General features: G+C 42.9%; 1 protein-coding gene across 2 annotated transcripts in view; it reads right to left on the bottom strand.

Moving 5' to 3' along the window:
* Ptdss1 (phosphatidylserine synthase 1) overlaps positions 1-24,637 on the bottom strand; it is a 72,828-nt gene that overhangs the window by 9,873 nt on the left and 38,318 nt on the right. The window contains exons 5-11 of one of the 2 annotated variants that reach the window (XM_029570812.1): positions 21,407-21,565; positions 17,603-17,754; positions 13,651-13,792; positions 12,074-12,186; positions 8,401-8,466; positions 3,438-3,587; positions 624-723 (exon numbers count right to left, since the gene is read on the bottom strand). In XM_029570812.1, the coding sequence (XP_029426672.1) occupies positions 624-723; positions 3,438-3,587; positions 8,401-8,466; positions 12,074-12,186; positions 13,651-13,792; positions 17,603-17,754; positions 21,407-21,565 (882 nt within the window). The remainder of the gene's footprint in view (positions 1-623; positions 724-3,437; positions 3,588-8,400; positions 8,467-12,073; positions 12,187-13,650; positions 13,793-17,602; positions 17,755-21,406; positions 21,566-24,637) is intronic. The other variant, XM_008847860.3, reaches the window with a different exon arrangement.

Below are 24,637 nucleotides of genomic sequence, written 5' to 3'. Positions count from 1 at the left end.
TTAAAATAAGAATTTTCCTCTAAAATAGTAACTTCAAACAAATGAAGAAGAACAGTCATTAAATGGTTAAACTGGGAAGAATATATTTCATTTTAAAAGTGAAGGAAAAGAACAGGGAAAAGGGGCTGGAGCTCTAGACTGATACCCCCCTGGGCTCCTCCCTGCAGAGTAGAAACTCCCTTTCATCCAAGCCTGGGGCATAAGTTTGGCCTATAGGGCAGAATGCCCATGGTCTGAATATAAGCCCATGTATGATGACAAGTGTTATAATATAAAAGGTACAGTGAAGGGATACAGTGAGGGCACCAGTGCTGTTCTTATCCCTTTCTGGCAGTCCTTAAAAGCTTAGCACATGCCCACAAATTTCCAGAAGTGAACACATAGGTGGTGTGCCTGCTGAGGCATTTGCCTGGAACTGGCCAAGGTGACCCACTTCAGTAGCTGTATGGTTGTGTTTTATTCTTAAACTTTTTGACTGGGACCAATCTTTGGTCATTATAGGAACATCTGTGAACCTCTAAGGAAATCTGATGCACAACAGAATTTGGTTTCTGTGGTTTTGTTTTCTAAGAGATGGCTGGCGAGTTCAGCTAACATTTTGGCATGGGAAAGTAATGACTTACCACGCAAAGAAGCCACAGCACAACATAGAGTATCTGCGTCTTAGAAAAGAGATCTTGTCCAAATTTAATGCAAACAATAGCTTCCAGGAAACCAATGACCCTAAGTAGACAGAGAACAAGAATTAAATATTAATTCATATTATTAGAGCATGCACATAACCATAAATATGCAATGACTGAATCACAAAGCTAAGTGGTCACAGATTTCTGCCCCAGACACTGATAAGAATCCTCCAAACAACATGGCTCTAGCCTACTGAACTTTCTATGAAAACATTTTTCACTTCTTCATACCTCTGTCCAAAATCTTGACATACAGATTTTAATATCTGGGAACACCTAGGATTACCTAACCCAAGAGTATCTCTCATCATCTGGGGTGTACCATACCACCCCGAGGGCCCTTTAAGGGACATGAACCCACCACCTTTGCAAGGTGGTTGTCTTTCCGGTCAGATTTAGCTTCTGGAGAGTTGGATGCTGTGGGCTGGAGACTGCCCTCTCCACCCTCTACCTGCTGTCTTCACACTGTCCTCAGCCACACACAGGTAGCATTACAGCCCTTCAATGGGGTATGCTAATAAAGGCATCAACCACATTATGTCCTGGTCTTTCAAGAATTTCAGGATTAAATATCCTGTGTTTTTACTGAAAATATAAACTTTTTGTTTTCTTTTAACCTATAAGAAATTTTGCTTAATACAAAAAGGCTAACATACACGCAAACATGCTTCAGGATTTTCCCTTTAATGTAACATTATAGAAAAGTGTCAGGCCTTTATTAAGGTTCAGAGGTTGGAGGTTAAGAATGGTAAGAATGGATGAAGAGGGTTTTGTAGTTGGCTATAAGCTCCCAAAGATGACAGAAGAATATAGATCTTGAGTAATTCCACTTCAGAGGTTCTGTGGATGGGATGGAATTCAGTTAAGGACTGGTGAGTCTGTATGGGTGTTCTCTAAGAAGGCCTTGGTCCCCCTGCCTACTGGCAGATACAAAGACCATAACCATCATCAAACACATGGCTGGTTTTAAACAACAGAATGCCTAAAATTAGACCCACTGTAACAAAGCAGAAAAATTAACAGTCTTCTTAATGTTATCGCCTAGAGCTTGAGGACTATCTCTTCGACATGCAGCCAAAGTTTAAGGGTAGCCAGCTTGAGCTTTGAGCTTTTTTTTCCTTCCTTCTTTTTTTGAGACAGGGTCTCCCTGTAGCCCCAGCTGGCCTGGAACTTGCTATGTAGACCAGGCTGGCCTCCATCTCAGAGATCCACCTGCCTCTGCCTACTGAGAGCTGGGACTAAAGGCATGTCTGGCTATGAGCTTGAATTGTTAAAGACCACTGCTCCCCAGCTCCCCAACAAAGCCCATGATGTATGATTAAGCATTGTTTTAACTCAGAAATTCATACAGAAGACTTCTGCACTCCAATCCTGAAGTCTAGACAATGATTCAACACTAAACAGCAGCTAACTTTTATAGCTTGAGCTTACACATTCCTAGAAAGAGTTCATCTTTGGCTGGGACTCCCTAACAACTCCAACAATGGAGTACTGACTGGAGTCCATAACAGGAGTATGGCTATCTACACTTAAGCCATACAGAACACCCCACACTTATTATGGAAGACTTCTGGATGTTCAAGTAGATTTTGAGTTCCTTTCCAAAAGCACAATGTTATGGTTTGGATGTAAAATGCTCCCCCAACAGGCTCATGTTTACTTATCAATATTTGGTCTCCAGTTGGTGGCACTGTTTTAGGAGACAATTGTCCTTCAGGAGACAAGGCCTTGTTGGAGAAAGTGAATCTCTTGCAGGGCAGGCTTTCCTTGAGGTTTACAAACCAGTTCTATTTCCTGGCCCTCTCTGCTTCCCGGTCCACAGAGATATGAGCTCTTGCTGCCAGAACCTTTAGCTGCTCCAGTCCCTGCCTTCCCTGCCATGATGGACTGTTCCCTCCAAATGTGAGCAGAAAAATCCTCCTTTAAGTGGCTTTGTCAGGCACTTGGTCACAGCAATGAGAAAAATAATCTAATATACATGGCCAGCAGACTAGTGCTGGCAACAAGCCATTTTGCATTTTTGCCTAGTACACACACACACACACACACACACACCACACACATTCAAATAAAGCTTCATGAGCTAATATGCAACCTTTATTCAATAAAAATTATAAGAGGCAATTGTTTTTAACTAAGCTCTTACCCCAGGCTCCAACAGACCAGGCTAAAAGTCAAAAACAGAGTCACTCATGCCGAAGTTCCCTATCACTAAATTAAACTGAAACCAAGTTGTTTACCTGACCTAAGAAACTGGGAACAGAGGATATGACAAAATTGCAAAATGTGCCAAATAGGCCAGTTTTGGTGGGAAATGAAGTTCTGCCTTTCTTATTTGAAGTAGCCTAGTGTTGAACACAGGTATTTGCCTATAGTTCTGTCTCCTCATCCCCATTTTAAAGGAGTCTAACTTTGAGATGACCCGTCTGTATTTGGTTTTGTTTTCTTCAACTCTTTTCTCTTTTTTTTTTTTTTTTTTTGGTCTTTTTGAAACAGGGTTTCCCTGTAGCCCCAGCTGTCCTGGAACTCACTATGTAGACCAGGCTGGCCTTGAACTCACAGAGATCTGCCTGCCTCTGCCTCCTGAGTGCTGGAGTACAGGGATGCACTACCACACCTGGCATTTTTCTTCAATTCTTCGTAAACCCTGACCTATATGTCTCAGCTAATTCAAATGTGTCCTGCTTCACAGAATGAACTGCGTAAAGCCAATTAAGATATTTAAATTGTAATTCATCTTCTGACACTGACTCTGGTGGATTTCTATTCTGCTTCATTTTAAATCGCTGATCAGGATCCATTCTCTTGGCTTCATTATGATGGGCAGGTTTTTCTAACAGCAGTGCTTCTGCAACTCCAGGATCTGATGGGCTCCCAGGTGCTGAGAAGGCTCGGCCTTGTCTGTGCAAATGATCACATCTCAGTGAGGAGGTTACACTAGCTGAGCAAAGACTATGAGGAAGTACGGGAGGCAGCTCTGGGTGTGAAGGGTTGGACAGAGGCTTGGGCAGGGGCAAGGAATGGAAATGAAGGTAAGGGTTAAGTTGGAGTCAAGGCAATCTGGGACTTGAGGATTACTAGGGATTTAGTGTGAGAGAGGGTTTGAAGGACAAAGTTTAATGTAAGAGGGTTTGCTTTTTTTTTTTTTTTAGTTTTTATTTTATGTGTATGAGTGTATTGCCTGCATGTATGTGAGTGCACCCATGTCATGCAATGCCACGGAGGTCAGAAGAGGGCTTCGGATTCCCCTGGAACTGGAGTTAAGGACGGTTCGTAGCCACCACGTGGGTGCTGGGAATTGAACCCGGGTCCTCTGCAACAGCAGTCAGTGTTCTTAACCACTGAGCCATCTCTCCAGCCCCAAGAGGGTTTACATTTTAATAAGATTATTTTGATGGCTGGACCAAATTGTAGTGAGAAGGCAAGAGTAGACACAGGTGCTGCAGTTCAGCAGTGACGCCTGACAGGAGGTGGTGAGAAGTGGAAGGCACAGGATGCATTTATATCTAATGATGGTAGGGACTCACTCGACCACAGACCACGGTCTTCCACTACTGGAGAGAGTCCTAATCAACAGCAACTTTCTAAAAGGCTAATATTATTTCCTACCAAGTCTCAAACAGCAGCTAGTTTGGGTTGAAGCCACAGGCTTGGGCACAGGGGAGCCTGCGGTAAGCTGGCCCACTGAGACACTTCCTGTTTCTCCACCTACTTCCTCAGCCTTTGGGAGTGGGGGTCTCCCTCAGCATAGCTCTGAGGTACTTCTGCTGGCCAAGTTATAGTCTGATGGATCTCTGCTAGTGCCCCTGTTCCCTTTGATGCCAGTTGCCACCCTCATCTTGATTTAGCAGGTTAAAAGGCAAATAAACATTGGAACTGCTTGAGGCACTCTGCCTTGGGGCAGGCACTGGAGGTAAGGTAGTCCAGATAGTCCGCACTGGAGGTAAGGTAGTCCAGATAATCCAGGTCTGCTGACTCCTCTCAGCTCTGCCTCTCTGCAACTAAATGACAATGTTAATGTAGGGCCAAGGGTGAGGAGTTCCTCAGTGAAGAGAGCAAGGCAGTACACAGAGGGTTATTACTGGACTTGAGGTACAAAAGCTCTAGACTTGGGTATAAACTGATTGGATAATCCCGTAAGGGGCTTTCACCTTGCCAACAAAGCCTACTCTTAGATTTTGAGGACAACCCACAGCCACACGGGCCACCTCCCTGGGTCTCACAGTTTCTCAGAGGCACAGTGACACAGCAGCAATAAAGGCCCATTAGGAAAACAGTTTCTTCTGGCCAAGAAGTTGAAATCTCTGGCCTGGATGGAGACCTAAGATTCTAAGCCACCAAACATATAAAAAGAGTAAATCCAGCTGTGACAGTCAATCACCTGGCCAAGGAAGATAGGACCACCTTTAGAAAGGCAGACTCACCTTAAACCATGCTAAAGAGATAGAAGAAATAATTATCCCTTTAATGAGATAACTTTTCCTTCCCAGAATCTCTCCCCCCCCCCCAGCTTAGTCCCTAAAGACTACCATGAGGTTCTGTTGGGTCTGCTTATCCCAAAGGTGCATTTTTGCTTTTTTCCTCTCTTTCTTTCAGATGCTAGTCAGAACCTAAGTATGCCTTTTCTGGTACTTTGGGCATCCTTACTTCTCTGCGGCCCCGCTCCCCACCATGCAGCTCATGACTTTTTTCCTTCTCCACTCTCTTCCTCCAGGCAGCTTCTGAGATTTACAGTTTGCCTGTCCTGAGTTTTTCTTTTCTTTAAACTCTACTAAAGTTGTTCTTTTTCAGTAAATTTTGGTTTTGCTTGACTTCAAATATTTTCCTGCCTTTTAATTCTTTAATCACAGAGAAACAAACCTATTCCTGTACTCCTAGACAGTATTAACAGGAATTGATACTAGTAGGAGCCCGGAGCCAGCCTCTAATAGTGGAAATGAGATGTGCTTTCCAAATTTAACTCCTTAAAGTCACCCAGGAAGCCAGGCAGGGCTCTCAATGTTCAGGAGTGGGCTTCCTGTTCTGGCTGGGGTGAGCCAAGACACTTTTTTGGAGGAAGGAAGAGTTGCACTAGAGAGTGAAGCTAAGCCCACTAGAGAGAGAAAATTGCAACTGTGCTCCAAAGCTTCTAGGCTTTGAGAGAACCCCAAGGGGAAGAGGGGAAGAGGGTCCTGGGTGCTGCGCTACTCTCTCTATACCTATTAGGGTTTAGGACAAGGTGCCATCTGAAGTAGCAAAGTCAGCTGTGAAAATCATCCAAAAAGAACTATTGCCACAGTTCTTGAGATATGAGGAAGGTGTTCTTGAGCCACTCCCAAGCTCAGGGCCTGGGACAGGGTAGAGACAGGGTGACTGATGAGAGGACAGAGTGAAGAGGTAGATCATGGGGTGAAGATAGTGCAGAAGGATGCTCAGGGCCTGTGACAAAGGCATGGTGGGCCTGGAAGAGAGGCTCAGAGAAAGGCTGGGAGACAATGGTTGGCCAGCAAGACTGTGGTCTTGGAACCACAGGAAGTACTGAGCAGGGTCACAGGTTTGGGTGAGGACTCCTCCTCCTCCCAATCTCATACCTTCTCCCTATAGCTTACTCCTTTCTCCCGTTTTATAGTTCCATCTGTAGGACAGTCTGAGGCTATGAGGCTTTAAGAATAAGAGAATAATTACGAGAAATGATAAGGGGAAGAGTGCACACAATGGAAAGCCAGCAAAGGAAGCTGAGAAAAGCGAAGGCTATCCAGGATAGAGTTTGCAAAAGGAAGAGAACACTTTCAAATGATAGATTCTGTGAGGAAGGTTTGGGAGAGGAGAATGATTTGGAACCTACCTTGGAAGGAGAGTCTCACGGTAGACACTTATGGTGGGAGATAGGTATCAGAAGAGCTGGGATGTCATGATGAGAGGCTGCTGGGGCAGAGTAACTGGTAGAAGGCAGGACCCAGCTGTGGGCCTCAGCAGACCTCCTCCCATGAAGGTCCAATGTGAGCATTCTCCAGGGTGGAGAGTGACTGTGCACTACTGTCCTGTCAATGTTCAGCCATATTCTAGGAGCAGGTGACAATCATACCTCTGGATTGTAAAACTGGGCCAATTCTTTCTGTTTTAGGCATACATGCTCAATTATAATTGGAGTGGAGTGTGGAAAAAGACAAAGACAAAGGCAATATAAACTTATACCTGGGGAATTCACTCACATCAGTCTGGTCCCCAAATTTCCCTAGGGCTAAAGGAATAGTCACAATATGGCTTTGGGGTAAGTAGGAGGGTTGCTGGGGTTTGAACCCAGGGCCTTGTGTATGCTAGGCAAGCACTTGATCAATTGAGTTCCTCCCAGCTGATGTGACTTCTTACTAGAGAAGAGACCACCTTTTCCACACTACTGACTTATACCTCTCTGAGGTCCCATCTCCTAGCTGGATGGAGCCCTGGCTCTGTTGTATGAAACAAATTTAAGTATAAAATAGGTTGGGTTTTTTTTTTTTTTGGCTTTGTTTTTTGATCAGGATCTTGCTATACATCCCAGGCCAGCCTTGAACTTACAGTCTTCCTGCCTCAGTCTTCCAAGTGCTGAGATTACAGGCATGTGCCATCATATCTGTCACACCTGTCTTACAAAAATTTTTCTAAAAAGCTCAGATCTGGGGCTTGGGGGTGGGTGGTGGTGAGGTATGACTCAGTGGGTAAAGCATTTGCAGTGCAAGCATGAGGATCTGAGTTCAGATCCCCAGAACCTAGTCAACACTGGGCAGCTGTGGCAGCCTACCTGTAATTCCAACTCCCAGAAGGCAGAGACAAGAGAGCCTGGGAGCAAGCTGCCTAGCCAGACTATCCTAATCCTTGAGCTCTGGGTTCAATTAAGAGAACCTGCCTCAATGCAAAAGGTGGAGAGTGAGGAAAATATCAGAGTGCTTGGGGGAGGGGGGAGGCAGTGAGTCACAGCAGTCACGGCAGTCCTCTCTGGAGGGCTGACTTCCTGGGGTGATCCTCAGTTTCTTCTATATTTCTCTCTGAAGTTTTACCCAGGTAGGTGCAATGCTTCCTAACTCCATCCCAAATCCTTTCTTCTCTACTATGGAGTTCCTCAAGTTTCCTCTACACTATTCCACTCCAATTAGAACCTAGATTAGGTCTTGAATCTAGGCAACATCAGGGACTTGTCCTATACAGATCTCCTGAACCTCTCTTGAACTCTGGGTACAAACTAAGATGGTAAATTGTTGGTTTTGAAGCAGTAGGATGACACCACTGAAGTGAGAGGCTGACATTCAAGGCAGTTTTGGAGAATTCTTCCATATCAGATAAACAGCAAATTATGACACAGCATTTGTATAAACAACAACAACAACACAGCAATTGGTAACCACGTGGCTGTGTTAACTCTTTGAGCAATAAAATTATGTTTTACTATATAAGCAGCAGCTGTTTCAAGCAGGTCTTCTAGGGTCAAAATAATATGAGGTACAGCTAAGGCCAGGACAACATAATGACCCAAATTCAAACATGTCATACAAGTTCAATTGATTCATATTCCATGTACTTTATTTCATAAAATAAGGTCTTTGAGTTCTTTGGGGAATATTTTCCAATTTCCTGACAAAAATACATGACAAACCTTAATTGACTCCATGGGAAATTATACTGAAAGACACTTAAGAAATATTCAAAGAAATATAGGGGCTTAAATTTTTTTTAAACGATTGCAATAACAGATACTCACCCAAATACCCAGCACTGCGTACCCACGCGCTTGCACTGCGTGTCGGTGAGGTAAGCATAGTACTGTCTGAAAGAACAGAATTGGGATTCAGTTAGGGCTTCTCGAAGATCAAGGCCATACATAATTACGTCACTTTGACAGAGGGAATGTGAAACCTGTCCTGCCCTGCTTGCTGTACTCCAGCTGCTGGGTCTAGTCTACCCAAGAAAACATTTCAGTCAGAGATTGAGAACTGGGGTCAAGTGGAAGTGAGGAGAACTTGGCTTACAGAGCTTTGCTGTTGGCAAAGGCAGCCTTGGCCTAGCCCCATTCATTCCCACAGCCCTGAAGAAAGGCAGCTGGGTTAATCCAATCTCTCTGTGGAGGACATTCCAGAGAGTCAACTTCAGGCTTCTTCTACTGTCTCCTATGGCACATCAGACAATGGGTACTGACTGGAACCAGCAAACAAAATGTATACATTTTTGGTTCTCAGACACTGGAGGGGTCCTACTGCACCTCACCATCGCTGCATGCCATGACTTGAATTGCTGACAAGATCAACAAGGGTGTTCAAATGCTCAGAGCAGCAGAAGTCAACAGACCTAATTACGCTATGAGCCACAGATGCCATTTAGATTTTCCCTTTGCTACATTAAGATAAAGAGGACAGATAAAATTCACTTCAATAGAGTGACCAGTATTTAAACTGATATTAAAATACCAGAATGAAGCTGGATGCATGCCTTTAATCCCAGCACTTGGGAGGCAGACAGGCAGATCTCTAAGTTCAAGGCCAGCCTGGTCTACACAGTGAGTTCCAGGACAGCTGGGGCTACAGGGATTCCCTGTCTCAAAAAGACCAAAAACAAACAAACAAACAAACAAACAAACAAAAACCCAGAATGAGATTTTTTATACTGTTTTTGTATTAACTGTTTGAAATCTGGTATGTCTGCGTATGATTTGCATGTAGACTGTGCACATTTCTAGAGCTTAACAGCCATGTTTGGTAAGTTGTTGTCAAATAAGAGTGTAGCTTGAAGTCTCAAAAGTACACCTGAACTCTATGCCTGTGGAGGGAGCACAGGAACCAGGAGCTGACCATTGGCAAAGGAGAAGGTCACAGGTTCCCCTGAGGATTTGAGAAACTCTATAGCAAGGGCACACAATACATGCTGGCAAAATCTGACATGAAAGCCCTGTGAGACTCAGATACCTAAAGCTCATCCATGAACTATAATCACCTTGCCTCAAAGTCCCTAGAGTAAACAATTCTGCATGCAGGGTCTCCCCTCTTACCTCACCTGATGGCTTTTACTAGCTCGACTACATTGCCCTCTAGCTGCACCCAGCCCCTCATACTGAACTTTATATTATCAAAAGAAAGTTTACTCAATGCTCCCCAAAGCTACTTCATGTCCAGTTTCATCAAAGATGAGGAAATGGCAGTAGTGATGCAAATTACCAGGATTTACCCTGAGGCCTGTGCATTCTCTCTGAATTTGCTAAATGAGATAGGCATTAAAATTCACAAGAGCACATCTATCTTTCCAAGTCACTTAAAGGAACCTTTTTACATAAGAACTGCTCAAGCAACATAAATGCACAAAAAATGGCTGACTTTAAGCAAAAAAGGAATTGTATAGAAAATAGTCTGGAAAAACTCTGGAGCACTCAAAAGTTAAAAACATATTGTTGTGTCACTTTTCCCAGGGAGTCTATTTCTATTTACCCCAGATCTAAAGGGCAACAGTAGGCCAAAGATGAATTCTCCCCAGGGTTACCTTGATGTACCAATGAGTTTATTTGGCGTAACTTACAAGAGCATGAGGAGGGAGGTTACTTAAAGGAACATGGGCAACTTACAGGCAGCAACACCACCAAAGTCTCCCTCTCTCCAGCTGGAAACTGCTAACTCTTATATTCCTGATTGGGAAGGGGCTCATGATGCAGGTAATCCTAGCTGCTCTGATTTGAAGACAGCCAATAGCCATGTAATGTCTGAAGTACAGAATTCCACAACACCAGTAGATTTTCAGATTCTAGTTTCTATTTTGGAATGTTAACAGTGCTAAAATTCTATGGTAAACCAGTTGGGATTTGCTATTTGGTGTTTTAAGATTAATTTTCCTTCCTATTGACTTTGTTGATTGCTGTTAATTATTTCTGAAAATGAAGCTATGAGTTTTGAAACTAAGTAAAATTTTAAGTGGGGAATGGGTGAACACAGCTCCAAACCATTATAGAAAACCAGCATTTACAAGGTAAGGCCACTGGCCTATGATATTTAAAGTCTTGCTGGCTTATCAAATGTCACTTTCCTGTTTGGGTCATAAAAAAAAAGCAAGATGGAATTTGACGTTTAATTATACAGGACTCAGCCTTGTCTTACTTGGTTTGTTTTATTCAATCCAAGATCGAGATACCTTCTCTAATTTTATTTTTGGTGTTGGTATTGGTGATGATGATGATGACAGGACCTGCTGGCTGTGGGGTCTCTTTGCCCAAGGTAGACATCCTTCTTTCCAAAGGAGACCCTCTACTGGTGGGGTTCAAACACATATTAAAAATGACAAATTGGGCTGGTGAGACGGTTTAGCAGGTAAAGACACTTGCTTCCAAGTCTGATAACCTGAGTTGGATCCCCAGAGCAAATTAGGTAGAAGGAGAGAACTGAGCTTCCCACGTTGTTCCACATGAGTGCCATGGCACACACATACTCACACATATATACACACAAATAAATAAATGTAAAGAGAAATGATAAACTAAATAATCCCATGGCTTTTGAAATTAACTCCTTTAACTGCTTAGTTTATATTTGTCTCTTTGGCGGATCCTGATGTGGCTACTGATTAAGGCCTGAACTCCACATGAGTTATAAAACGTAAATGCCTTGCTAAACCAAAAACTAAATCAAGTGACAATGCTCTGCTTTGAAATGCCCAGATCAGTGTCCATGAAGGACAGTGAATGACATCCCTCCTCTTACCCTACATGAATACTTTCCATCCGATGGCTGTCCTGGAGGACTACAAGGGCATCTTGAAAAGGAAGTCAGCTTAACTGAATCTCAAAGGTCTCTTTCTTTCTTTCTTTTTTTTTTTAAATATTATTTTTATTTTATGTGTGTGCGTGTATTGCCTGCATGTAGGTAAGTGCACCCATGTCGTGCAATGCCCGCGGAGGTCAGAAGAGGCTGTTGGATCCCCTGGGACTGGAGTTACAGACAGTTGTTATCTGCCATGTGGGTGCTGGGATTTGAACCAGGTCTTCTGGAAGAACAACCAGTGTTCTTAACCGCTGAGACATGGCACCAGCCCCACAAAGGTCTCCTTCTAAAAAGTAATGTTACTCATGACTTCAATTCTACCATAACAACTTCTGTACTTACCAATAATCTCATTTTAGGAAATCTCAGTGTCACCTTCACTACTTTATAACAGAATGTGAGAGCAGAGGACCAGTAGTGACAGACTGCACAGGGGCTTGAAAGTAATGAACAGTCTTATGGGTGTGGCACTGAGTAATCTCTTTTTTAAAACTCTAAACGTTTCCTTCAAAACATTTCCTTCATGTTCTACATAAAATTACTTAGAATGGCATTTTCATAGAAAAACTGCTAGTTGATGCGACTGCCAAGCAGGAAAACATGAAGTAGATTTGTGATCATGAGGCTGGACAGAATTACCTCACTGTGGGAGCCGTGATGCAGCCGATGAAGAGGATTCTACACCAACTCAAGGGATGGCTGGCTTGGAATACAAAGATGTGCTTTAAGAAGAAGGTATTCAACTCAGTCAGCTGAAAAAGAAGGAGAAATTAGTCATCCTGGTATGTCAGGCTAGGTCATAAGCATACATTCCTCAAATAGACATTCTAGAGTTAAAAATAACCAGTGTGTCCAAAGCATTTTCAGAAAATAACTGGGGTCTCCCGGGGGGTTGATACCTAAACTACTAACAGCTAGTACATGAGCATTGACCAACTGAGATCTGGGGTGGTGGGGCTGGGGTGGCAGGAGGCGTGCTCAAGGCTTAGTCATCGGCTATCTGTCATGCTTTCTCTTTGGCTTTGTTTTGCTTTACTGCCACTTGGCTCATGTGTGATTTGCTGAGACAGTCAGGACAAACTGCTTTCAACCCTGCAGCAATCGTGAAACTAGATGCTGTGTAGCTTTTTGGGACTCAGGCTAGGTCTAAAGAAAGTCCAACTCCAGATAAATTAAATTCTACCCAAAGAGTCTAGAGATGCATTTGAGAGAAGTTCCAGATTCATTTCTAAGACATGACTATGCAGGAGAGTACCACACCTCAGACAGACCAATCTTTGACCAAAGGCAGCTCTTAAAAACAGATTCAAAGGGTGGATTCAAATTCCACCTATGGTTAGTGGTGCTTTTTCTGAGATTAGCATCCTACCTCAGTGTTCCACACTGAGCTCTTGGAACAGCACAAAAGTCCCTACAGCTAGGATGTGACCACTATCTGTCCAGAGCCTGGCTTTTCATCCTTAGCAGGGGACAGTGACCACAGGAAAGGTCACTGTGCTTTGAGAACATATCACATGAACTGTCATGTACATTTCTTAGATACAACATGTGTTGTTTTCCCATGGCACTAACTTTAAGGACACAAGTTAAGCAGATTGGGAATTAGTGCTACATATGGACAGCTGATCACAGCACAGTGCTCAAGACCACAGGAAAGACGTGCTCCAAAGAAAGCCAAGAAGGTGCTTCCATTTTGGAAGCTATACCATCTCACCTTGGTAAATCCAATCATGTCTCCCAATTAAGAAAAAAAAGAGGCTAAATGCTAACCCATGTCTCATTTTTATAAATAACTGTTCCTCAGTTTCTCAGTATCTGTGAGAGCTGGATTGGCACTCCATGGACACCATGGATTCTATACTCTGCACCACAAAATTTAAAACTAAATAAAAACAAAAAGAGAAAGCCTCCTCCCTGTTCTTCTGCTTTTGAAAATGATTACTCTACAGAACAATGCTGTGCCTACTTCACTGGGTGATAGATGCCAAACAGGGCCTTTTCCAGGCAATCTAGGTTTCTAATTCGTAATTTTAAAAGGTCTCCACAATGAAGCAAGTCCTCAGGCAAATTAGTATTGCTTTGTTTACTCTGCATGCTAGCTGCCGGTATCTTCGCAAGTATCTAGCTGAGATGCAATGTAAACTACTGTGAATTCTAAATCCCAAGAAGGTTTATGTTTTTGTTTTTCCCCTTAGAATGGACATCTGTAAGATTACCTGCCAGATGATCATGAAAAGATATATGCCAGCCACTCTCTGAAAGGAAGACTTGGGGTCAAACCACCTCACGTAAGTCCAGCTTGCAGGAGTGAACTGCAGCACGGCGCGTTTAATCTTCCCTGTGGTGGTATGGATGTCCCTGGAGGAAGAAGATGGCTCCCGTGAAATCCAAAGACATGAGAAAGAAGGGGAGAGGGGAAAACTGCACTGGTGATGTTCTACCAATACTCAAAACAAAGAGCTCTTTCCATTGGAAGGATCTCAAGCAAAGGTCTCTCCATTCACAGGTGACAGAAGCACATCAGACAGGGACTTCAGTGATGATGGGCAGGGTACAGCGCTGTCAATGGGGCCAGGGGTCAGGGTGCTGCTGAGGCAGGAGAGGGCTGCTTGTAAACTGGTGTCAAAAGCAGTGGGCAAGCATTAAAGACACAGTATGGAATCTGTCCAAGAAGAATGCAGATTGCTATTGCCACTTGCTGTGTGTCTCCCAGGGGATGCTGTTTTGGTAACATGGTTCCTGTTTCCTGGTCTTGAGCTCACCAATGTCCTTTTTGGAAAACTCACCTTTTTTCTCCCCAAGAGTACGGTGACAGTGCTGTTTAACTTTTCCTGGGTTTAATCCTAGGAATTACTCATTCAAGTTTCCCTGGCTCATAACAGAAACATATTATAAATGAGAAGCTTTAGACTCAAAGGGCAGCTGGCTGTGACAGACCAGTCTTGTTAGCATCAGAGCTGGATATAATCCCAACCTTCATGCTTGAGGAGAGCCAAAATCCAAAGCAAATATCATCTAATACATATAGGGAGTCTAATTCAACAAATATTTATACAGAGGACTTTTAGGACTTAGACTGTAGGCTCAGTGCTGAAAACACAAGTAACAAGGTATCAGACCTTTCCTTCTAGAGGGAGAGGGGCAGAGGAGTAGAGGAGACAAGGTCTGGTCCTTTATCCACCTGCCAGCCCATTCACAGGGATACACTAGGAAGAGATCAGAGACTGCCCCCAAATGAACAAGAACAGCAAAGGATCTTTATTTTTAAAATGCCAAAGGTAACATGGAAAGACCTAGAAAATGGAAATAGAAATATTCTGATTCAAAAGAAGAATATTTAATGTAGTGAAAATGTCAATCTATTTATTCTATATTAATTTATATATTTAATGTGGCTTAAAAATACCAAATCTTTTATTTGTTTAATAGTGTGTTTATGTTCTGGTATCTTCAAAAAATGATTCTAAGTTGAATATAAAGGATAAATAGATAAAAATAGGTAAGTATTATGGTTGTATCTGAGTCAGCCTGGTGTAAATTCAGACTCCACCACTTCGTGGCTGTCTGTCCTTCGGCAAGTCACCAAACTTGGGCCTCAATATTGCCATCTACCAAATAAGAGCAGCAGTCTATCAGTAGGGCTGTCTCAAGGCTCCACAGTGACACTTTGCCCCACTTGCTTGGAGCAGCATCTAGCCCAGACACTGTCTGTTACATCGTAAAATACCTTTAAGCACTAAAAAGGTCTCTCAACTCAGTGGGCAAAGAAGAAATTAATAAGAGAACTAAGATAAACTGGCTAATTAGTGGTATGAAATCTACCCTTTGCATCACATACCAAAATAAATCTGAGACAGAATAAGCATGATGATGTGGGCTTCTAACCCCAGCACTCAAGAGGCTAAGTCAGGAGGAATGAGTCAAGGTCAGCCTGAACTACTTAGTGAGGTCCTATCTCAAACCAAACCAAACCAAACCAAACCAAACCAAACCAAACCAAACCAAACCAAACCAAACCAAACACTACAACTTAACAAACAACAAATAAATCTGAGAAAGATCAAGCATAATACTTCTAAAGAAAAAGACAGTATCAATGAAGAACTAAAAGGCGTGGGGCCTAGTGGTGCAAGCCTGTAATAAAAACTAACAGAGGTGCATCAGGAGGATTAAAATGTTCAAGGTCTGCCTGGGCTATAGAGTGAATTCAAGGCCTTCACAGTCAATTTAGCAAGATCTGCCTCAAAACAAAATAAAAAGAGGGCTGGGAGTGTAAGTTGGTGACAGAGAACTTGCTTCGCATATACAAAGCAGTGGGTTGGATTCTAAGTACTGTGGGCAGTCAGGGGTAGGGGAAGAGACGAAAACTGAAAATATATGTTAACATTATCTGAACAAAAAGATGAAACATTTTGAGATTCTAATGAAGAACCCACCCAGAGTAAATTAAAAAGAGGACAGAATGGAAAAAAGTTCCACTGATGACAACACATTAATATCCCTGACCTATAAAAAGCAGCAGAAAGGGACATACACTGCAAAAGAATTAGACTAGAGAGCCTTTCAATTTCATGTAGGAAAAATCTGAAAGGTTTAAAAAGGAATTCACTGCATTCTAACCCCCACTCCTACCCCATGGCTGAGGACCCACATTTGGAGACACAAATTAGACTCTATTATAATTAAAATAAGCCTTATTTTAATTATAATAGAATGCATTAAATTGGGTGGAGGCACTAAGGCGGTGTGGATAGGGTAGGGGATCTAAATACCATCAAATTATACTGGATGAGCTGGGCATGGTGGCACACACCTTTAGTCCCAGCGTTTGGGAAGCAGAGGCAGGCAGATCTCTGTGAGTTTGAGGCTGGCCTGGTCTACACAGCGAGTTCTAGACCCTGTCTCAAAAAGCCCCTCCCCCAAATTATACTGTATGAAAATCACAGAAATTCAAAGAAATAGTGAATGAATATATTTATATATTCAAGATAGGTGAGAGTATATTAAATTGGTGTACTCTATAAGAAATTTACAAAAGAAAAAGACTAGAAAGCACACAGATACACAGGTATATGCCATGATTTTCACTATAGTTTTACTTATAACAGTAAAGCCCTCGAGACAATGATGAGCATAATGGAAACTAGTCAGCTAGGTTATTATATGTCTATATGTTGGGATATACATGAAAAAGTCCTGTACAATCATCTTTGAGAAGATATTGAATGATGTGGGGGATGCTCATGTCTTGCTATATAAAATAAACTAGGCTTCAGATGTGCAAACTACTACTTCCATCATCACCATGGACCTCTTCCTCCTTAACTGTGGCATGGTTCCTGCCACAAGGTGAGGAGCAACCTGAGCTGAGCAGAATAAAGTAATGACAGCTACATGTACTGTTCTTCCAGAAGCACAGAGAAGGGATGTGGCACTCAAACTAGAGTCAGGGACAGCTTCCGGATGAGGTAAGCCAGTCGGCCAAGGAGGTGCGGCCTGGTATGCAGAACACGAGTTAGTCCCATGTGAACAGGAGGGGCTTCTGTGTGGTCATGGCAGGACATGGAAAAGGGTCCTCCCTCTCAGTCTGTGGATGGACTCTTAGTACTGAAGACCCAGAGAAGTCATGACAGTGGTGTGACATCATGAATCTATTCTTCGAGAGCTCATTCAAGCAATGGTATGATCCTCAGGGACAGGAGTCCATTTAACCCAGGACTGAGAGTTTGGATTCAGGTTGAGGCAGTATGGATTAAAAGGAAGGAGTGGACTTGAGAATTATTTTGAACCAAGAAGGTGCTTAGAACTTTTAAGTATACAGGGTGAAAAAAAGAAAATCATAAATGACTTAGTATTTCCTTTACCTTTTTGTTCTGTTTTTGGGTTTTTGTTTTTTTTAAGACAGGGTCTCGCTATATAGCCAGGCTGGTTTTGAACCTCAGCCTCCCAAGTGGAGAGATGACAGATGTTAGCCACTATACCCAGCAATATTTTGCATATCAATGTCTGAAATCAGATTTATAATCATCTGTGAGTTTTCACTGCTAACATGGCATTTATCCCTTCCCAACCTTTACCCCTTATCATGAATGACTGTGTTAAAACCTACTCCTTGTAAAAGCCCCAAATATATACACCTTACCCAAGGTCCAAAGGAAGAGGACTCACTTGAAGCTTGCCCAGTGGTAAGTCCTCATCTCTAAGAACCGGCAAACGACCATGCCCAGCCAGATGCCACCGCCATTGCACAACAGGATGTCCAGAATGACCTGGTCCCACCAGCACTCGGCAAAATTGGGCAGAAGATGCATGAAGAAAAGCTGAGGAACACAAAGATAATGATTGGAAAAACGCTATCACTGGGGTGCCATGCATACATTCCTTTTAACAACATGCTGGTTCAGAAAAGTTGCTTTCTCTTTTCCTAATGTATACAAAAACAACAATAACAGTGTGAGTCAGGTTCTTGCTTTTTACATTGCAGAGTTTTTGCAAACAACAAGTATATCTGTGTGCGTGCGTGTCCATGCCTGTGTGCGTGTTGTTGTTTTGCTTTGTTGCTCTGTTGCTTTGTTTTGTTTTAAGGATTGGATTTTAAAGAAACAATGGCAGCTCTAAAAAGTAAATACCAATGAATCATGTTAAATGACACAGCAAGGATCTGGGAGGGGAAAAAGAGAAGTTTTTGCATCTGACAACAAGGTGCTCACATAATCCTCAAACAAGAGGCCTGAGAAAGGATGGCGGGCATTTGGGAATTATGCCAGTATGGTGGGAAACCAGTGAGTAAGTGTAAAAGCAGAAAGTTGGCTCTTGATGTCATGGTGAAGGAAACCGGGAGCAAGATGTCTCCAGCTGCTGATGCACAGCGGTTGATGTGATCTTCCAATAGGCACCATGATGTGTACCACACAGGACAACAGGAAGTCAAGGTATCCAGATAACAAGAGCTACAAAAGAAGCTAGACAGGGGCCCGGACTACAACTGTGACACATATGGAATACTGCGGGCACAAGATGGGCTCACTCTGACTGAGGATGACTGGAAAAAGCTTCTGGAAGGAAGATATGTTGAAGTAGGAACTTCAACAGGAACGACCCATTTTAAGAGACAGAAAAGGAGAGAAGAGCATTCCAGAGAGGGCTGACAGTAAGCTCAAGTGTGAAACAAAAGTCTCTTTCGGAAACAATTTTGCCCAAAATAAAGGGTGTATCTGTATGTCCAGAGCAGCGCACCCTACTGTGTGAAGACCCAACTTAAAGGTGAAATTGCAAAGAATATGCCAGGGAGTTCTCTGAAGAGATGAGGATGTCATCATGAGTAATGTAATGAACACCGTGAAGTTACAGCCGTAGCCATGAAAGCATTCTGTAAGAAGCAACACAAAACCAAGAGGAATTTTTCTTCTTGATGTGCCTGCTACTGAGAAGCCACAGGACAGCTACTGCATATGAGGGCTGTGGCTGTGTTCTTGAGCTGAGGAGGAGGTTGACATTATCCCTGTGGGTCTTCCCAGGTTCCAAGTCACCAGGCACAGCTAAAACACAGGTCCTGAGATTAGGAAGAAAGAAACTACAGAAGCCAGTGACATACTTATTTGCCAAAATATGCCCAGGGTATCCATGGAAAATGCCCTTCAATCTAGGGGTACCAGATTCTGGGGCAAGATATATCACAAGAGATGGTACCTGAGGAGCAGGGGCACCACCATTCACTCACAATAAAACTATGGAGCACCTGTGGTATGTAAGGTACAGTACTTGGATCTGGGACATGCAGACATGGGTCCTAACCTCTTATGAGAGAAGACAAATGTCTATCACATGTCTAAAATGTGTTTTGGACGTGAAAGTTGAGGTACTTTTTGGGGGGTTGTTCTAGCTTGTTTCTCCATTGCTGTGACAAAATACTCTGACCAATACCCACTTGGGGAGGTAAGGGTTTATTTTATTTTACATCTCCTGGGTCACAGTTCATCAGGCAGCCCAAGGTAGGAACTCAGGGCAGGAACCTGGAAAGAGGAGCTGGAGCACAGGCCATGGAGGAACACTGCTTACTGGCTTGCTCCCCTGGCTCCTACTCAGCCTGCTTTCTATGCAACACAGGCCCACCTTCCCAGGGGTGGCACCACCCACAGTTGGCTGGGCCCTCCCATGTCACACAACAATCAAGAAGATGCTCCACAGACATGGCCACAGGCCAGTTCAATGGAGGCAATTCCCCAATTGAGGCTCCCTCAACCCAGGTGTGTCAAGTTGACAATAAAGCTATCCAGCATAGGGTTTAAACATGGAGTGTCATTAGTGGAGGGGCAGGGAAAGCATTCTTTCAGAAGCAGAGCCAGGGAGACAATAGGTGAGTACGTAAAGAGAGGGAAGGACTGTGCCCAGGGCTCTGGTGGACAGTGGTAAAAGGTCTTTAGAAATATGAAGAACAAAGACAGCTGGAGGAAAAGCTTGGGAGAGAGAAGCTCAATGAGGCCAGGCTGGGAGGTAGCAGTCAGTTCCTCTTTGGACTTACAAGCTGACTCAAAGTCTTTATTCCATTTCAAGAGCAGTGGACTACTAAAGAGTATGTAGGAGGAAGGAGTCTTGATCTGGTGGAGGTCTGCAAAGGATGTGTTTGGCTACACAGTGAAGATAAACACTTCACACAATAGATGGATCAGATATAAGTGGGAGAAAGGGGATGGAAGCCTTCAGTGGTTGTATAGGTGTTTAGGATTGGGGACTACAGTGTGTAGGGGATCAGCACAGAAGGGGCAGCAGATGTCCCTGAAAGAGGGAAAGCAAGCGGGGCTGAGAAAGGCCAGCTGTCTTGCACAGTCAGGGGAAGATGCTTCGAATCTGAGGTAGAACACGGTCTAATGGTAGGAAAGCAGGCTTTGATCTGAAATGAAAGTGTGGCTCTTCTGCAAAGCTCTGCTGACCTTAGTTGTTCTGTCTGTGCAATGGGAATAAATACACACGGCCTTCCACATTGACTGGGAAGACCAGTGATGCATATGAGAAGCTGAACACTGCTATGGATGAGCTGCGCCTCATCCTCTCAAAATTCCCATGCCTTGGCCTCCGGTGTCTCAGAAGGAGAACTCACCTTCAGAAAGAAATGGAGCTATCTTAGAGGTTACGATTTAAGATGAGGTCAGAGTGAAATAGAGTGAGTCCTCATCTATTTATGACTCATGTCTTGTAAAAAGAATCTCAGGAAAGCCCAGACAAACACAGGGAGAGGGTCACCCGATGATGAAGTCAGAGATCGGGGTGATGCAAAAGAATGCCAAAGAGTGCCAGCACAGTGGGCAAAGGCAGGAGAGAGGTCTGGGAGGTCTCCAAAGCAGCCCTCAGAAGGAAGCAGCCGTGTCTACAGCTGGATCCCAGACTTCGAGTCTCCCAAACTGGGAACATACCCTAGCTCACCTAACTGGCTCTGGAAAATACTGTGTATGAGGCCAAATTCTGTTCATTGGGATGATTAATGATCTAAAACTGAACAGTAGTGAAGCTGCTCCCCAACGTTCATTTTGTTAACAGTTTCTCAAGAGTGTATCTCTCATTAATTCAGGCAAACTTCTGATAAGGGACCTCTATTGGGAAGCTATTATCAGTGACAAAACACCTTTGGAATCAGAACACCTAATTCTAGTGGGTAAAGTGATTCATTTACTTCTGCACAGATTTCCTCTTCGTTTGTCTCACTTTGGACTTTAACTTCATTCTTTAGCTTAGTTTCATTTGTTTTTCTTCAAGACTTATGGTCCAGGAACATACTACAATAAGTACACAATTTTGTTTAGTCCTGCTGTTTAAACAAAGGTACCAAATATTATCATAGGATAATGTAAGTTTGGTTTCGTACACCAGAGGCTGGAGGACTGGAGGCAGTACTGACTACTGCCTAACACCTCACTGCTTCTTCTACACCCACTGTGAGCTCTGAGAAACCCTGATGACCCCCTGACCATGTCTTACCTCGGTCAGTTCCCAGGTGATACTGATTGTCCAGCAGAGCCCGTAACTACGGATCAACAAGGCCTTCATGGCCCAGCCCCAGAAATGCCCAAATGCAAATATATCAAAGTGGCTGACAATCCGCTCCCAGGTGATCACGTGGCAGTTCACAGCATACTCCTGGTTGACATAATAAGGGAAACAGTTAACAGATCTCTAGAAACCAATCTGCCTCTAGGATTCCTGCAGTAAATGCAGAGACTGTTAGGACCCTAAGAACTCATGCATGGCCTATTCAATTGAAAACAAGCTTTAGCAGCAAGATTCTTAGAGTACACTGTTAAGTTTATAACGGAGTTAGTTTACAAGTGAGGTTTATCATAATTAGCTTATAAGTGAAAATTGCTTTGCTCTAAACAGCCACACTGGGTTAAAATGGGAAGGAAAAGAATTTGACAAAGGTTCAATGCATTTTTAAAAGTGGCATCACCCAGTCCATGCCACCTGACCACTGAGCGACTGGGTGAAAGAAAGCTAGTAGCAGAAACATCAAGATTCCCAGTAGATTGGAATGTTAAATTTTTTTTTCTTAAATCATGGGTTGAAGAATAAATCATAACAGAACATTTTGGTAGTAAAACTGCTGAGGACACAGGTGCATGAACTCTGGGAGAAATGGAATGCCTGACCCACTTCATGAAGAACAGCTGACTCACTCAACTTGAAGAGCCCCCATCCCAAACCATTCAGTAATTACATAAACTCAATGCTAAAAATTCCAAGCATTTAGGAATGCTGGTTCCATTTCTAATTTTAACTCTACATGTATATTTCTAAGAGTTTTAAATCATTTTTGTTATTTAAGTGGTTGTCCCATGTCTGACTCGGGTTTTTTTTTCACATCTTTTCCCCAAAACAATCTGATGGACAGTAGTAAGAATTAGAAAACAGCTACCTCTACCAGCCAACTGGAGAGACTGCTATGAACCATGATATTTGTAAAACCCAGAAATGGTACTTTTTAAAAAATATTTTATTATTTTTTAATTATATTATTTAAGTATATGTGTGTATATGCATGTGAATGTAGGTATCCCTGAGTCCAGAAGAGGCCGTGGGATCCAGAAGATCCCTTGGAGCAGGAGTTACAAGCAGTTATGAGCTGCCCAACATGGGTGCTAGGAACCAAAGAGCAGCAAATACTCTTAACCACTGAAACATCTTCTCAGCCCAGAAACGGCATTTTTTATGAGAGAACAGCTCAGGGCTTTCCAGTCTCTTCTGAGCCCTGCCCATCCTACTTACTTCTGGGACACTACGTATTGTAGTGTGAAACTCTGAAAGGACATTTTTTGCTATTTTTTTTTTTTTTGAGAAGCAGTGGGATATAAATATTACTAAGTGTAAGTGGAGAATGTAGAGAAGGAATAAAATTCAACAAGACTAAGTCAACACTTAAAAACAAAGGCCCTATATTGCACAGAGACCCTTCCCCTGCAAAGGCAGGTTCTTGTTACAGGGTCACCCAGGCTGACAAAGAAACACCCTGGGGCTGAAGTTCATTGTTGCCTTAAGGAGAGTGGCAAGGTGTCACCACTCTGAATTCCTCAACCTCTGGACCCTCCCTTTACTCTGGAATAGCTAGCTGCTCAGGGCAAGAAAACAACCCTCCGAGTTTGGAGGTATCTGTTTACAGAGACCACTTTTCATAATCATAGGCAGGGGGTGGCTCTGGAGGCCTTTGCACATCTATGCTTTCATCACAGGAGGACACTTTAAAAATTATAAAGTGCCCTGCTGCATATACCAGTATTAGAATTTTAATGAGCAGATTTGCCAATTAATAACCTCGAGGGGCCTATGAGGTCTTTGCTGCTGGGTAAGCACAGCAGTCTGGCTGTCTCCTTGTCTCCCGGGAGATCAGTCCTAGGCTATCTGGAGGATACTAGAATACACAGGTGCTCACGTCCCTGATCTAATGACACAGCTTTTGCGTAGAACCTACGCACATCCTCCCACATACTTTAAACCAAGTCTAAGTTACTGGTCTTAACACAGTATAAATGTTCTGTATCATTCAGGAAATAATAACAAAAACAGTCTGTACATATACATGTTCAAACAACAAAGTTGTAGTTATTGTTCTCTGAATATTTTTGATTTGAAGTTGGCTGAATCCATGGATGCTGAAATCACAGATACAGAAAACTGGCTGACCAAGGGCTGGGGGAACTGCATGCAAATACAAGGCTATGCATAAGGAACAGGCTGTAACTTAGGGCAGTCCAGGGCCAGAGTCTGGAAGGGAGTCAATGAACAGAGGTATACATGCTGAATAAACGCTGAGAGCAAATGGATTCTGCCACCTCCCAACTGATCTGAGGGCCCATCTGGTGGCTTCTATACCTCGTTCGCTTGCCTAACCTGTAATCAAACACCAAGTCCTATTCATTTTACTTTTTCAATAATTTCCTTTCTCCATCTCACCTCCACAATTATTTCTTGCTTAGTGTTCTAGCTTTCTAAAATTGCGCAATGTTTCAGGTATATAAAAAAGTATAAATAACACTACCTGAAGTACCTACATAAGTACCTCTGGTTCAAGACAATGGAGCTGTTCAGCTGGTTGCAAATCCAACTCTGCTTTCTGCAATCACTTCTTTTTAAAAAATTTTTAATAACTACATGATTAGAAGAAGCATTTCATTACAGGTTTAGCATTTTCAGTAACACACTCCAGAGCAAGAGTGCATCTCTTTCACAAGTGGCTGTAAGTTTCTAGGTTCACAGTTGAATTAATACAGTTGTACAATATTGAACACAGTATAAGCCCTGTAAGACATAAAATTGGATGAGTTTTTAACCTTTAGAAAAGATCTCCATTTCATCTTAGAATATATTGTTCCTTGCAGAAAGATTCATTGTTTTTACTACTAACACTGAGATGTTGGCACATGCATCTCTAATCTGTATGCATCTGACAATACTAGTGATTATTACTAGTCACAGTCAGTTACTTTCTGAGCTCCTTGGCATCTAAGCATGGATATAAAGTCATCGGGTAGATTTCAATAATAATGTTTATCACTGCTACTAATTAGCATGATGTAAATTTCGATGCTTCCTCCTCAAATATAATACATTATTTAAAATTTGATTTTGTGTAGTCTGTGTATATCACACAGAACATCCCAAACCATCTTATTCAACTATACACCCACTTCCCAGATGGCACCCTCCCATAGCCTCCCT

Source organism: Nannospalax galili, unplaced genomic scaffold (assembly GCF_000622305.1).
Source record: "Nannospalax galili isolate Female #2095 unplaced genomic scaffold, S.galili_v1.0 scaffold183, whole genome shotgun sequence".
Lineage (NCBI taxonomy): Eukaryota > Metazoa > Chordata > Mammalia > Rodentia > Spalacidae > Nannospalax > Nannospalax galili.
Note: the sequence above shows the minus strand (reverse complement) of the source record. Positions and strands in the feature narration are given on the sequence as shown.